Source organism: Pararge aegeria, chromosome 8 (assembly GCF_905163445.1).
Source record: "Pararge aegeria chromosome 8, ilParAegt1.1, whole genome shotgun sequence".
In the NCBI taxonomy this organism is placed as follows: Eukaryota; Metazoa; Arthropoda; class Insecta; order Lepidoptera; family Nymphalidae; genus Pararge; species Pararge aegeria.
In genome coordinates, this window is record NC_053187.1 from 1968475 (window position 1) to 1982526 (window position 14052).

Consider the following 14052-nt stretch of genomic DNA (forward strand, 5'->3'; position numbering starts at 1 on the left):
TTCATTTAAATTGAGCTTGAGCAAGAAATCAGTATTATTTGAACATTAGAAGTAAAAATAAACTTGCAGTGCAATATACTAGGTTACATAAAATTCATAATTCGTTTAAAGGAAATTGCATACAATTCTACAATAAACTACCAATTGACATCTTGGAGATGTCTCTTGCTCTTCTAATAATTTTAAATGACAATGTGAGATGATGATGTGAAAAAAGCACCCGGCTAAGTTTGTTGTGGGCTTCTTCTTAGACCAGGACGCGTTTGGCCCTCGTAGATTTATTTTTAAGTTTACGAATATGGTTATCACCATCATCCCACTACCGTGTAGTTTTTAGGTAATGTACGCATCAAAAGTACCACCTATGGGCCTACTTGAATAAAGATATTTTTGACTTTGACTTTAATACAGTTGTTACCCTCCCTCCTCTTTCCAAGGGTGTCGTACGATACAACCGAGGGAACGAAATGGAGAACGGGCAATAGCGGCCTCTGTGCTAATACTACCGCCTACTCCGATCACCAACTCATCTACCAAACGTGGTGATTATGGGAAAACCCTCCCGATGGGTTAGGGCTTTAGTCCATCAGTGGACTGTTAAAGGCTTTGGATGGTGACTCTTTGACGAACCTCAATGCCCACTACCCTCGGCGAGTGTGATGTGGTTTAGGTGGACTCATGTGCTAATAGAATACTTGGTATCCATCATTTAGTGTGAGTGGTTGAATGAGTATTGAGTAAGTGGACTGGGTGATATATTTTGTAGACTGCTTTAAGAATTGGTATATTAAACGAATACATACGAGTATGATATCGTCACCCCCACCATTTGACTGACTTGGTTTTAGTTTGAATTTGAATATAAAGATTATCCATCAGACAAGAATGCGTAAAGACACTACACATTTTTGTCAAATGGGTAAATTTACTGAAATGTTAAAATATTTGTCTCCACTTACGTACTCAAAAAGGGTTATTGTTTTAGGTTACGAACGCGCAGTGGACTTCAACCATTTTCGAGTATATCTCACAATGAAATAGCAAACTTATATTTTAAATATTTTTAACACTATTAATATAATTTCAATAATTTTATTTTTATTAAATCATTCAAACATCTTCAAAATCCTTCTCATTTATGTTAATAGTACGAATGTGATATTATTACGCGCACACAAGCACACGCACATACACACGTACCTATAAAAACGTACATACACATAACATAAACTCTTAAAAGGTGCATGTGAACCGAACTATTTAACGTACAAGTAATTGTCTTTGTATTTTTTAAGTTATGGACCAATAGCATTGTAACCCGAACATGCATCTTTAAACAACCGGAAAAACTATCGTTGATAAAAAATATGTAGTCTGCGGTGGCCTAAGTGCCTTTTTGTCCGAGCAAACAATCGTAAACGTTCAAATATTGGTCACCTTTCACGTATTCAAATAGAGGTTATTGTTTTAGGTGATGCGCGCGCGCATGTGAAGCGATGGCGCGCGGGAGCGTGCTGCTCGTGCTATGGGTGGTCGCCGTCGCCGCGGATAAACATGGTGAGCTCTTTGACTATCTGTATCTGATAATAATCGTAGTAAATCCTTACTTTTTATCCTTACAACCTCGTGATCTTACTAAGCAACCAATCAGCTCTTGGCATTAGAAAAGTTAGATGAAAGGACGGAGAGTAACATAGGCTACTTTTTATCCTTGAAAACGAACCATTCCCACGGGATTTTTAAAAAAGCGGACAAAAAACGTGGGCAACAGCTAGTATAATGTATAAATGAATACACTTTTATTGTACACCACAGATAAAATTCACAATAGAGCGTTATTTATCAGTAAGTGTGTCTGTTTACTTGTTATATATATTCAGCCACCGTTAAACTGATCTTGATACAATTCGGCACGTGAAGGAGAAATTACACAGCTTATTTATCCTGGAAAAGCTGCTGGTAAAAAACATTTGTTACCTATCTATAGCAAGGCGTCACTCATCTTGGTTAAATTTGCATTCTGGTGATGGCATAGAACACATTTCATCTCGATTTTCTGCAGATTTTGTTAACACCAAAATAATCGCAGACAACGTCGCGTACATCACGTAGTTTGAATACAAACATTATCATCACATAAACCCGTTACCGGCCAACAACAGAGCACGGGTCTCAACCTCCTACAATGAGAAGGGGTTAAGGCTTTAGTCAACCACGCTGGCCCAGTGCGAACAGGTGGACTTCACAAACCTTTGAGAATATTATATAGAACTCTCAGGCATGCAGGTTTCCGCACGATGTTTTCCTTCATCGATGAAGCATGTGATATTTTAATAACTTAAAACGCCCAAAACTATATAACGTTGAGCTCTTACCCAATGCGCTAATATAATATTGAATACAATATTAGAAGCAAATTATCATATAATATTTATATATTTATCATATTTCATCCTCATCATGATCGTTAGCCAGTTGGGCAACGAGACAGGATTGTTCTTAAGCACTCATGTATGGGGACAGCCACTGCAGCATTTCTTTGGTCGGATCATCTCAAAGTCAAAAAGTCAAAGTCCAAATATTTCTTTATTCAAATAGGCAATAGATGGCACTTTAGATGTGTACATTACATGTAAAATATGACATAGAAGTTAGTTGTTGGCGATAACTAAATTCGTATAACTTAAAACTAAAGCTACGACGGTTCTTAACGCGCCCTGGTCTAATTAGAAGCCCACGACAAACTTAGCCGGTTGTTTTTTTTTGTTATCACCATCTCACATTGTCATTTAAAACTATTAAAGAAGCAACCTGGTTAGAGCAGTAATTTACACCCAAGCATTTTTATCGTTGACGTAGTCCTTAATAATATAATAGGACTTTTCTTCTCATTCTCATTTGGCGACCTTCCGCGTGATCTGGTGCCCTAGTCCTTTCCATGCAGAGTTTACTTGAATTTTCTTCAGGGCTTCATAGTAAATCCTAAATTAAGAAATGCAAAAAACTTCAGCGTCGTTACGGCGACTTTTTTATAACGAGTTTTTTCAACACCTACCTCACTCAATATCTGAGGGTGGAAGTAATTTAGAGATGCCGAAATTTCACTTAAAGTCTTAGCACCTAATCTGAAATACGATAAGGAGGTCGCCGGTCGGGCGGCAAAAAGTACCCAGAGATAATTCAAAGATTGCTTTTGAAGCAAAAACTGCGAGAACAATTCTTCGTGGGTTCTGTTTATCTCTACTCGACTCTTCAAAAATTTAATGAGTTTGTTTGATTTACTAATGTAATTATGGCTTGGCATGAGCTGTATGTGCGATTACACATGACAAAGGTTCAAATTCAAATTCAAAAATGTTTTATTCATGAAGACCTTATTACAAGCACTTATGAAGCGTTCATACATTTAACATGTTACACTAATGTTAGTGATGGTGATAACTGCATTCGATAACTTAAAACTAAAGCTAGGAGGGCTCTAAACACGCCCTGGTCTTAGAAGAGCCCACAACAAACTTAGCCAGGCTTTTTTTTGTTATCACCATCTCACAGTCTAGTTAATGTTGAGCTATGAAGTAAGAGCAATTAATACCTAAGCTTTTTTATCATACATGTTCTAATCTGGCACCTTGTTTGTTTTTTTCTGCAATATTTTTAGATGTTAGGTTTAGTCTAAGAAGGTTTTTCAGTAGGATTCCAATGCAAGGTAAGTATGTTAACAAGCCAAGGACAAAGACCCCACCCATAGACTTAAAGACATACAGACATTGTTTGCAGTTTGGACACAATGCCAAAACAGTGGCAGCGCCCCGAGCATAGCTCACTTTACACCCGCACAATGTTGCTAGCTAACAAACTTTTTCCCACTTTCCCAGAACGTTTAGAACATTAAAAGTAAAATAATTACTGTCAACTTCTAAATAGTATGAACTGAGTTAATACTACTAAAGTGAAGTGGTTTTTTGATCCTTCAATATTATTCGTGTACACGGTTTTTATATCTTCATAATTCTCTGCTCCCACCAATTGGGGTTTTTTTTTAAATCGAATTGAATATTCAACCTAAAAAAAAATTTTAATCCCCTAAATTGTCTCTGCTGAAGTTTGAACCCGCGAACTCCAGCCAAATGTTACTTTGCAAAAGAAATCAGCATGGCGGTAGCATTCTACAGTAGAACAAGCTCTGTTACAAAAAGCTTTACTACTACTCGTACAAGTAGCAAGAAAAGTTCTTCTTAAAAAATTATTACTTATCTATGTAATTGAGTATTATGTAAGTTTATAATAGCATAAATATATATCAAATATATCTATTATAGTATATATACATTTATATCGGTAGGGTGTGTAATTAATATTTAAATGTAGTATGTATGTTCATGTAAGTTTATTTTATTTTTTGTAACATACTTTATGCACCATCCACTTTCCACTTTTTTATCGGCTTCGTACGCTCAGGTCGCCTTTAAAAGATCACTTTTAGTGATAAGGCCGCCTTTGCACCCTAGCACTAAGTACTATTACGGTTTTCCTTGTATTTTTCCTATTGTGTTGTGATGCAATAAAGTTTTTCTATTCTATTCTATTCTTAAAGTATTATTCTCAATTATGGAGTTTCCCAGGGACCCCTAAAAGGGAAGAAGACAGTTTTGAGAAAGGAATGGGAGTGTACGCAAAAAAGTCGCAAATCGTGCCGACCTGTAGGGGACTTCCAAACACGACTCTCGCATTAACCGTCTATAGAAGCACAATCACCTAACGAATTACATTTTATTGTGTGAACAAACTTTACATTTAGCATTGTCTTCACATCTATCTCACATAAGCGCTTTAGGTATTCTATCTCACACGAGATTAAATAACTTTGCTAATCTTTAATTTAGTTTTGTTAATATTGAAACTAATTACACTATTAATGAAATGTACAAGTAAAGTTTAGACGGCCGACTGTCGCAGAGGGCAGCGACCCTGCTTTCTGAGTCCTAGGCCGTGGGTTCGATTCCCACAACTGGAAAATGTTTGTGTTATGAACATGCATGTTTTTCAGTGTCTGGGCTGTTTTCTGTGTCGAATAATTATTTATGTGTATTATATTTATTAGTAATTTTAGTATACATATCACTGGCTACTTTAAAATAAATTTAATTATATAATGTAAAATTATATGTACATCCTTTTTGGGCGCAGCCATTTTTAATATTAAATAGTTCCATGAATTTCTAAAATGCTAGTAAGACATTGTGTTGTAGGGAAACCGATATAACAGAAGGTGCTCAATATCAAAACATTAACTGAACAAAAGAATTGTTCTACGAGGTCATTTTTAAACATTCTATAAATTTATTTTCACTTTCAATGTTTCTAATAAAATTTGGCAGATGGGTAAATATTTTAACGTAGCCAGCGTAGTCCAACGCAACCATTACTACGCTGGCCCAGTGCATATTGGTGGACTCCACACACCTTTGAGAACATTTTGCAGAACTCTAAGGCATGCAGGTTTCCTTCATCGTTGAAACAAGTGATATTCTAATTGATCAAAACGCACATAATTCAGAAGAGTGATCCAAGGAAATGTTATTAATGACTTTCACAGCCAAAACAACATAACAACGCCAGCACAACATATCGCATATGCTGACAATTTGTTACACGTTAACCTGTCGGCCCTCAATGATGCAGGAACAGAAATTGAAACTCGATTCACATTGTAATACGAAACTCTAACATACGCCACAGCTGCTGCGGACGAAACGCAAAATAATAGAAGACTCCCCGGAGACGCCATTATAACTCGACTAACAAAGGGATTATCTTGTTTGGGAACCTCTTGACTGGCACTCGACTACTCTTTGTGAATATCGCGTTACATTTACGGAGTAAAGGTGACTATTGGAGCAGTTTTTGTAGGTGTGGTCGGTTTTTATGTCTTTTTTTTTTCTGCAACTCGGTGAGAATTCGTCGGTTCCGATGCTCAAAAGGTTTTCGAGGGTAATTTTGGATCTGGGTTTGCACCTTGTTGACATCAATGTATTTCTATAGGACAATGTGATTCCAAGGGAGTTAATCCCTACATTTTATATTAAAGAAAACTTACGAGACCATCTCCGCGTTGAGTGTTTTCTCTAAATAAAACTGTTAGGTATTGAGGAGCTAGTTAAAATGTTTAATATATTAAAAGTTTATATAACTTCGCAACTTTTCGACTCTTACAAACAACTTTCTAGATTCTTATTAAATAATGAAAAAGTCACTTAAAATAATTGGTTACAAGTTTTTCTACTTTAGAAGTTTAAAATTAAAACATGCCACCACTAACAGTCTTATTATACTTAGCCCCAGTTTAGAGGCCTTTATACTAAGAAATAAGGATATACTTATACTTAGACGCTATGTTGCACCATTGGGATTCGATCAGATCAGAAAATCAGAGGAATAATAGGTACTAACTGGGACCGATAGAATAACTTCTTGAAAACACAGAGAAGTTCATATTTAGACCTAGATAAAGTTGATATTTAGACCTCCCAATACATGTTTTTTTTTAATTGACTCGAAACTGATTCGCTTTTCAAACTCTACACCATAAGGAGCTTCTTCTAGGAGACACCTTGACCCAATACTTCGCTCATTCGCTTTATTGCCCTGTATTTTGAGCCTGGATATCCTCATAAGCTTGATTTGCTTTATTTTTACATGATTAAGGCACCTTTTGCATTCTAGAACGATCCTAGTAGAGATTTGTCTCGAATTTATGTGCTTGAAGGCCATCATATCACAAAAAGTGCATATAAGAGAGTAACGTATGTATATTATTTATACTAGTGACCATATATAAACTGGCTTGTGTCTTCTATATATGACTGACTGATTTATCTATAAGCTCACAGCTCAAACTATTAGAGGGATTAAGCAGAATTTCTATTAAACGTACGATTCGAATAAGAGAGAATTTTAATAAATTCATTGCATGAAGTGTCATGAAGGGTTAAAAATTTGTATGAAAACCAGTTAGATTTGAGTAAAGTGGTTAATAAAGACGGTAAAATAAATAAGCCAAAAAAAAAAACATTAAAATTGCGATACATGAATACGTAATAAGCTGCAACAGAATGTCCCCTAACATTTGATTTACGAACGTTATGAGCGAATAGCCGAGAGTTCCATTAACTAGCGAATCTTTTTACGTCTCAGAGTTAAGTGCATTTACGAGTAACTGCACGGTGCTGAGTGAGGGCTGAGGCATCTTCCCAACGGATGCGAATGAATCCTTGAATGTTTTATGACGTTCCATTTTAAGGAGAGATACATCATGAAAGTTAGAGATACGGGCGCTATACTATTGTTGTTAAAATTGGTTTGAATTTATTTTTTTATCTACTCTTAAGATAGTCTTATACTGCTAATCCTACTAACATTTTACATATAATATATATTTGAAAGTGTGGATGTTTTTTACTCAAGCATGCAAGAAAGGCTGAACGGATTTGGATGAAATTTGGCATGGAAAAGAACATGGGCTACTTTCTATCCCGATTTCGTAAAAAGTTCCTGAGGGAAAAATGAAAATTTTTTACGAGCTAAAACAGCTTTGAAATTTTATGTGCATGCCACCTATGCTATAGAAAAGTCATGTACTTTCTCTTGGTATGGTTAAAAACTGGTAAAGAACAAAGCTTTAGAAATAATTATGAAGTCCACACAGACGAAGTCGCGGGCAGAAGCTAGAGACGAATAACTGGAAAGGTATTTCGCAATATTGGATTGAAAATTCTGTGCAATTATCAGAATACTCTTAGTTGAGGCTTCAGAGGGCATAGGCTTCTTCTGCCATAGAAAACGTTTAGTTCCTGATTGACTTGTAATTAGAACTACAAGATTTCCGAACGCGCACTGATCATATCACTATCTCGGAGGTGTAGAGAGGTAGATTTGACTACAGTAAACTAGCAACAGTCGAAACAAATATCATAATTTCTCACACTATACTGGAAACTAAACTTTATATGTCCCATGAAGCCAGAATGTACCACGCTGCCTATTACTATTAATGCTTCACAGCTGGGAGAGTTTGGAGACACACACTCATTAACGCTATTAGAAGCTTTTGAAATGTAAATGTGCATGCAAAGTGTGCTTGAACATCAAAGACAGATAATAGTGCAAAACGAAAGTGCACTAGTTAATGAACAAAGAACCCAAGTTCTCCTTGAAAAGTACTTGTTCAAGATGGTTACCTAATAATTGCCTTATTAATGTATTGGTAAGCATGTTTCCCAGGGCGGGCCAAAAGAATCATAAATAGGGCTTATCTGTCAAAAATTTCTCATGATCAGCACAAAGTTAGGAAATTGTGTGACACTAGCTCTATATCTTAGCCAAAGTAGGTTATCTCATACCACTCAAAATAACATCGAAATTCATTTAATGCAAGTATATCTAGTGAAAAAACTTTTGAAACGTAAAATCTGTCTGGGTTGTGACTCTACTACCGGTTCGGAATGCTTATTAGCAATAAGAAACTCAGCAGCTTTAATACATCATTTTTAATACAGAATTGTATTGTCTTGTGAGTGATGAAGTAGTCTCTTCCTACATGTGCAGTGTTAGAGTTTTACATAGAAATCTTTCTGTATCAAAATTCATGGAAAATCAAAAACACTATGTGTACCCACACCTGCAGTGTCAGCGTCTGTGTAGTGTTAGTGCGTGTGTGTGCGGTCGACGGTCGACGAGTTTCCTCATTAGAAAAGTTTAAGTTATACAATCTTAATAAAAGTAACTAGATACAGGCTGCATCAGAACTATTTTAAGCTCCGATACTTTATCGATGCACTCAAAAAGCAGGCAAGTGTAACGGCCTATAGGAGTATCTCCGACATTACTGTGGATGTTTTATTCGGCCATATTCGTTTTAAGCACCACTCATTACTGTTATTGCTTGCATGTGTTATGTTCTGTGATAAAAATGTGTGGGTGAAACCATTAAAGATTTTTGAAGGGAACTATTAACCAATAAGTAAATGGTAATTTAAAAAAAGTACCATCTCCTTACTCGATAAGACGAAAGTGCTTTATAAATTTTAGTATAAGTCATAAACAAATTTATCTTCAAGAGTTTTTGGATAAGCTATATCCCACTTAGTGACAATTAATGATGAAAGTTTCAATTGGAGTTTAAAACCATGGCGTCCTAAGGCTTTTAAGTTTATAAAAGGACTTTTGATTAAAGTGGTTGTTTAGAGTGACAATAGAAGTAACACTTAACAATCAACGCATCTATGGGCACATTTGATAAAATAAATATTTGACTTTGACTTTGACTTTGACTTGTCAGAGATAAAATAATGCAGATATATCGTTTTTAAGATTGAACTATAGTAATTAAAATATATTAAATTACCAGCAACAACCTGTATTGACATAGATAAAAACTAAAATTATTAATTGTGTATCTTAAGTTCTTATATTATCTTTTGCTCCTATATCGGTATTATGAAAATTAGGCATTTTATGAGAACTCAATTAATTTTAATATTAATTGATAACGATCTGTTAAATATTTAATCACACGTTTAAAAATGTCAGATATTAAGTTAGTCTTCACTTTCGTTTAATATTTTATTTGAAATAGTTGTATGTTTTAACGTTTTGTTAAGGTAAAGGAAGTTATTTTGAATTGTATACAAATCGTTATACAGCTTTTACAAATTCGACATTGTATCAAGTGAAGGAATTAGAAAATTGAAAAAAAGTGATACTCCGAACGTATTTATCGCGCGGCGCTTTTGTGAGTAAGCATCGTATCAAGTGCATTCGAGCTTCGAGAATACGTCCCGGACGTTGATTAAGTATTTCTCATCAATAAGCTCTTCTCTATCTGGAGCAACATCGGTCAAGTGCAAGATGGAGTAACAAAACAACCTTTGATCAATAGTTATTTTCATTCCTCGTGGCATTATGTACTATATTTCTATCATATAGATAATATCATCTTTTTATTTGCCTTTTAATAAGTTTTATTCGTTGCTTAGACTTCTTCAGTGAATTTATAGTTTCGTTTGAATATGCAATTATTTTGTTTTTGGTGAGAAGTCTTTATCGCAGCATCCTGACTCTCTAGCTCTCTTTACTTCTTCTAATGATGTGATTCACCAATAATCACTTAATTTTCATGAGCAATGATTTTTCATGGACGATGTTTCTGTTACTTTGCTTGCTGACTGACTGAGGTTTCTTATGAGACACATAGCGACTGCGTTTGCGGTCTAATGAGACTAAAAATATTTTATAATGGTGGTGATAATTTATAATGTTAATACTGCTTTAAAACTACGCTAATACTAAAAATACAAAGGTGTTTCCGTATGCTTATTTTTTTGTTATATATTTGCATCTCAATGATTTGAAAGAATCATAATTAATTTCATCACAGGGATAGCTAGAGGATGGTTACATACCGGAAAACCGTTCTGCGATCCATCCATTCCAAAAAAAATCCTAATATAATATGTTAATGACGTGCGGCTTAGTAAGCAAATAAATTTTGACGACTTTTTGAATAAAGCAGAAGAAAAGCAAGAAGAAGAATAGCGTTATGTTATAAAGTGGCATATTATGATACCCTTTATAACGATTATTTACTTTCTCTTTGATAAGCCGAAGAATGTAGATGCTTATCAGTCAAAGTCCAATTAGCACCACTACAAAACCAAATAAGATTAGTATCGGCGCGGATGTATGAAATAGAAAGAAATTAAAAAATACATTATCGTTCCGAGTCCGACCAAACCAAACTGGATTTTATTAGCCTCCAGAAACTCAAATAGCGTCGTTCTCATTCCTAATTATCCGAATACCGGACAAAATGACAGAAGGCGGTCCCTTTCAACTCAAGATGACTCTGATCTATCAAGCAACACTTCTAAGCGCAGACATTACTCTCTGGCTCGATATAAATAGTTAGTATTTTTCAAGCTAGAAGAACTATATGAGCATTAATCTGCAACCTCACTCGTTGGTAAGCGATGATGCAGTCTAAGATGGTAACGGGTTATCATGTTAGATGAATGGCAGTTATGTTAGACCCATTCCCCCTAATCGGTTTCTACTTTCTACGCGACATAGTACTGGAACGCTTAATCACTTAGGGGCACGTCTTTGTCGGTTGGGTAGTAACTAGCTATGACTGAAGCCTCCAACCAGACCAGACCAGAGAAAATTCAGAAACTATAAACTCCGAAATTGCCCCTGCCAGGAATCGAACACGGGACTTCCTACTTAAAACCACAGCGCCGACCACTGCGCAAGGGGTCGTCAGAAAGAAGTGTTTGTTTTTCAAAATAAACAATTTTATTAAGAGAAATCTTTTTATGACTACAGTAGGTATTATTAACATCCTTTTTTTTGAATTTCAAACATTGTTTCAGTGTAAGTAAATCTAGACTAAATTTGAAATTTTGAAACCCTAATTTTTTATGCTCTTGAAATGCATTTTTTGTTTCAAAATTACCTTTAGCGTATTGATCGAATTCAACCCGATTTGATCTTACGTCAACTACATGCCAACTACCTAAAAGTTTTACACTTATAGACCGAATGGTCTTATAAATTTAGCAGATTATTATATATAGCTTCTCCCCGCGTTGGGAAGAGTTGTTCGTTGCTACTTGTACCGATCAGATGAAAGTCAGTTGTTTTTAGATCTCGTTTGGATCCCGCGGAATCCGACCATTCATCAGCCAAACATATTTTAGTTTGTGCTGCGCGATACGGAATTTCTCCATTTGCATTATTTTCCGCTTCACATTTTGTTTTGTTGTTTGCAATAATTAAACTATTAAAACATTTTAGTTATTCGAAATATCCAATTCAACGATTCTGTTTCATTGTTTTGGTGTTGTGTTTAACTCTATAGAAATGCTTTCAAATACGGTATCGAAAGTAAAAGAAAAAAAAAAATCATTTAAACACTTCAGTACCTCGTAAAAGGGTCATAAGATCAATCACTCTTTGCTTTCAAAATGTTAACAGGCACGTTTATTTTAACGAGAACCGTTTTATCATATTCAATATGAACATTCTATTACAGTACGTAACTATTTATGACAATACTGATGGAATACCTAATGTATATTATATAGACAAAACATCGGAAGTTATTAATAATTGATTTAACAACAAACGTTTAAAAAGGCTAGCACTGTATTGTTTTAAGTATTCTCAAATAAATATTACGATTAGCTGCGAATTTTGATTAATTGGTCTTTAATATTAGTTAAACAATATTTGTAAAAATAATAATGTTTATCTCTTCTCTCGAGAGCGGTGATAGCCTAAAGAGTAAAGCTTCGGCTTTCCTTGCGGACCGAGTTCGATCCCCGGCACGCCGTTTAATGGTTTAGGAAAACCTCAGGAGATCCTCAGGAGATGTTGACTTTACAATGACTTAGGAGGACTTAACAATTATTCATTGTAAAGTCAACATCTCCTGAGGATGCTCCGGTTTCGGAGCGAAACGTGCGTAGAGAGTATATTGCCGAAGATCTGTTTGGTGTGGAGTATAAGGATTGAAGAAATTATAAATTACACCACACATATTCTCCTGCTTTTCGCGGAGTATAGCAAATTAAACTTAATTTTGATAATACATAAATACTTATAATAAACAGATAAACACCCAGACACTGAAAAACATTCATGTTCATCACACAAACATTTCCCAGTTGTGGGAATCGGACCCACGGCCTCGGACCCAGAAAGCAGGGTAGCTGCCAACTGCGCCAGTCGGCCGATGATGATGATGATATGAGAAAAAAAATCGTGAAATTGAATATTTGAATTAGGGGGAAAATAAGGGGATAATGAGTTTTAAGCAACTGAATATCAATAGCTTAAACGTTGAAGAGAAAAAACCCTGAGGAAACCTGTATGCCTGAGAGTTCTCCAATTTGTTCTCAGAGGCGTATGGAGTCCACCAATCCACACTGGGCGAGCGTGTTGGGTTGAGGCCTAAACCCTTCTCATTGTAGGAGAAGACCCGTGCCCTGTAGTGGACCGGTAATGGGTTGATAAGATGATGTCATGGGTATAGCAGTTATATTAAACAACCAAACTAAAACCCTATTCAGTAGCAAAAACTGCCCACTTTTAAACCGCTACGCTCACCACAGCGGCGGGGAAATTTTCGAAAGTAATGTTGTCTTGAAAATTTAAACCTACCTTTATATATATAGGTATTCAATTTTCTTATTTTCTTCTTTTATTCCCCTGGATTTATTCAAGAACTAAGCTATGCAAGAGTAAATATTAGAAATATTAATCACAGAAGGAATAGTGACATGTTAAACATAATATTACAAATCATCACACAATACAATACAATAAATTAACGGCTCGATACAACTTAACTATTACATAGAATAAAGACCACACAGAAGCATTTTTCAAACATTAATCTTATTACGAAACGTAAAATTGATTTCAAGATCACAGCTGGAAGCTTTTACGTGGCGTAGTTTATTGCCTATGTATAAAATAAAAATTAATTTTCGACGCCGGCACTTGTTGGTTATGAAATGGCATCTTTTGGACAGCTTTATAAATTATGAAAAAAGTTTCGCCTGTTCGGAAAGAAGGAACTTTCACACTTATGTTAAACTAGGGAGTCATCATCATCATATCGACCCATTACCGGGCCACTACAGGTCACGGTTCCCTCCCACAATGAGAAGGGTGACGAGGTTACGGCCGTAGTCCATCACGCTGGCCCTGTGCGGGTTGGACTCCACATACCTTTGAGAACATTATGCAGGTTTAATCACGATGTTTCCTTGACCGTCGAAGCAAGTGATATTTTTAATTACTTTAAACGCACATAACCTAGAAAACTTAGAGGTGCGTGCTGGGATTCGAATTCGGCCCCCTGAAAGTGAAGTCAAGCATCTAACCAATGCACTATCACCGCTTACTAAACTAAGGAGTATTGATATTTTATTCCTCAGTATTTTATTCCTTAAACTGATCATTTTTTTATTCCAATACAAGTTAGCC

The 14052-nt window shown here is 35.6% G+C and overlaps 1 protein-coding gene across 1 annotated transcript in view; it reads left to right on the forward strand.

The window, feature by feature from the left end:
- Positions 1 to 14052, forward strand: part of LOC120625935 (netrin receptor UNC5B-like) — a 120929-nt gene that overhangs the window by 18399 nt on the left and 88478 nt on the right. Inside the window, exon 2 of the mRNA XM_039893207.1 lies at positions 1472 to 1557. Coding sequence (XP_039749141.1) covers positions 1497 to 1557 — 61 coding nt within the window. The 5' untranslated portion in view covers positions 1472 to 1496. The remainder of the gene's footprint in view (positions 1 to 1471; positions 1558 to 14052) is intronic.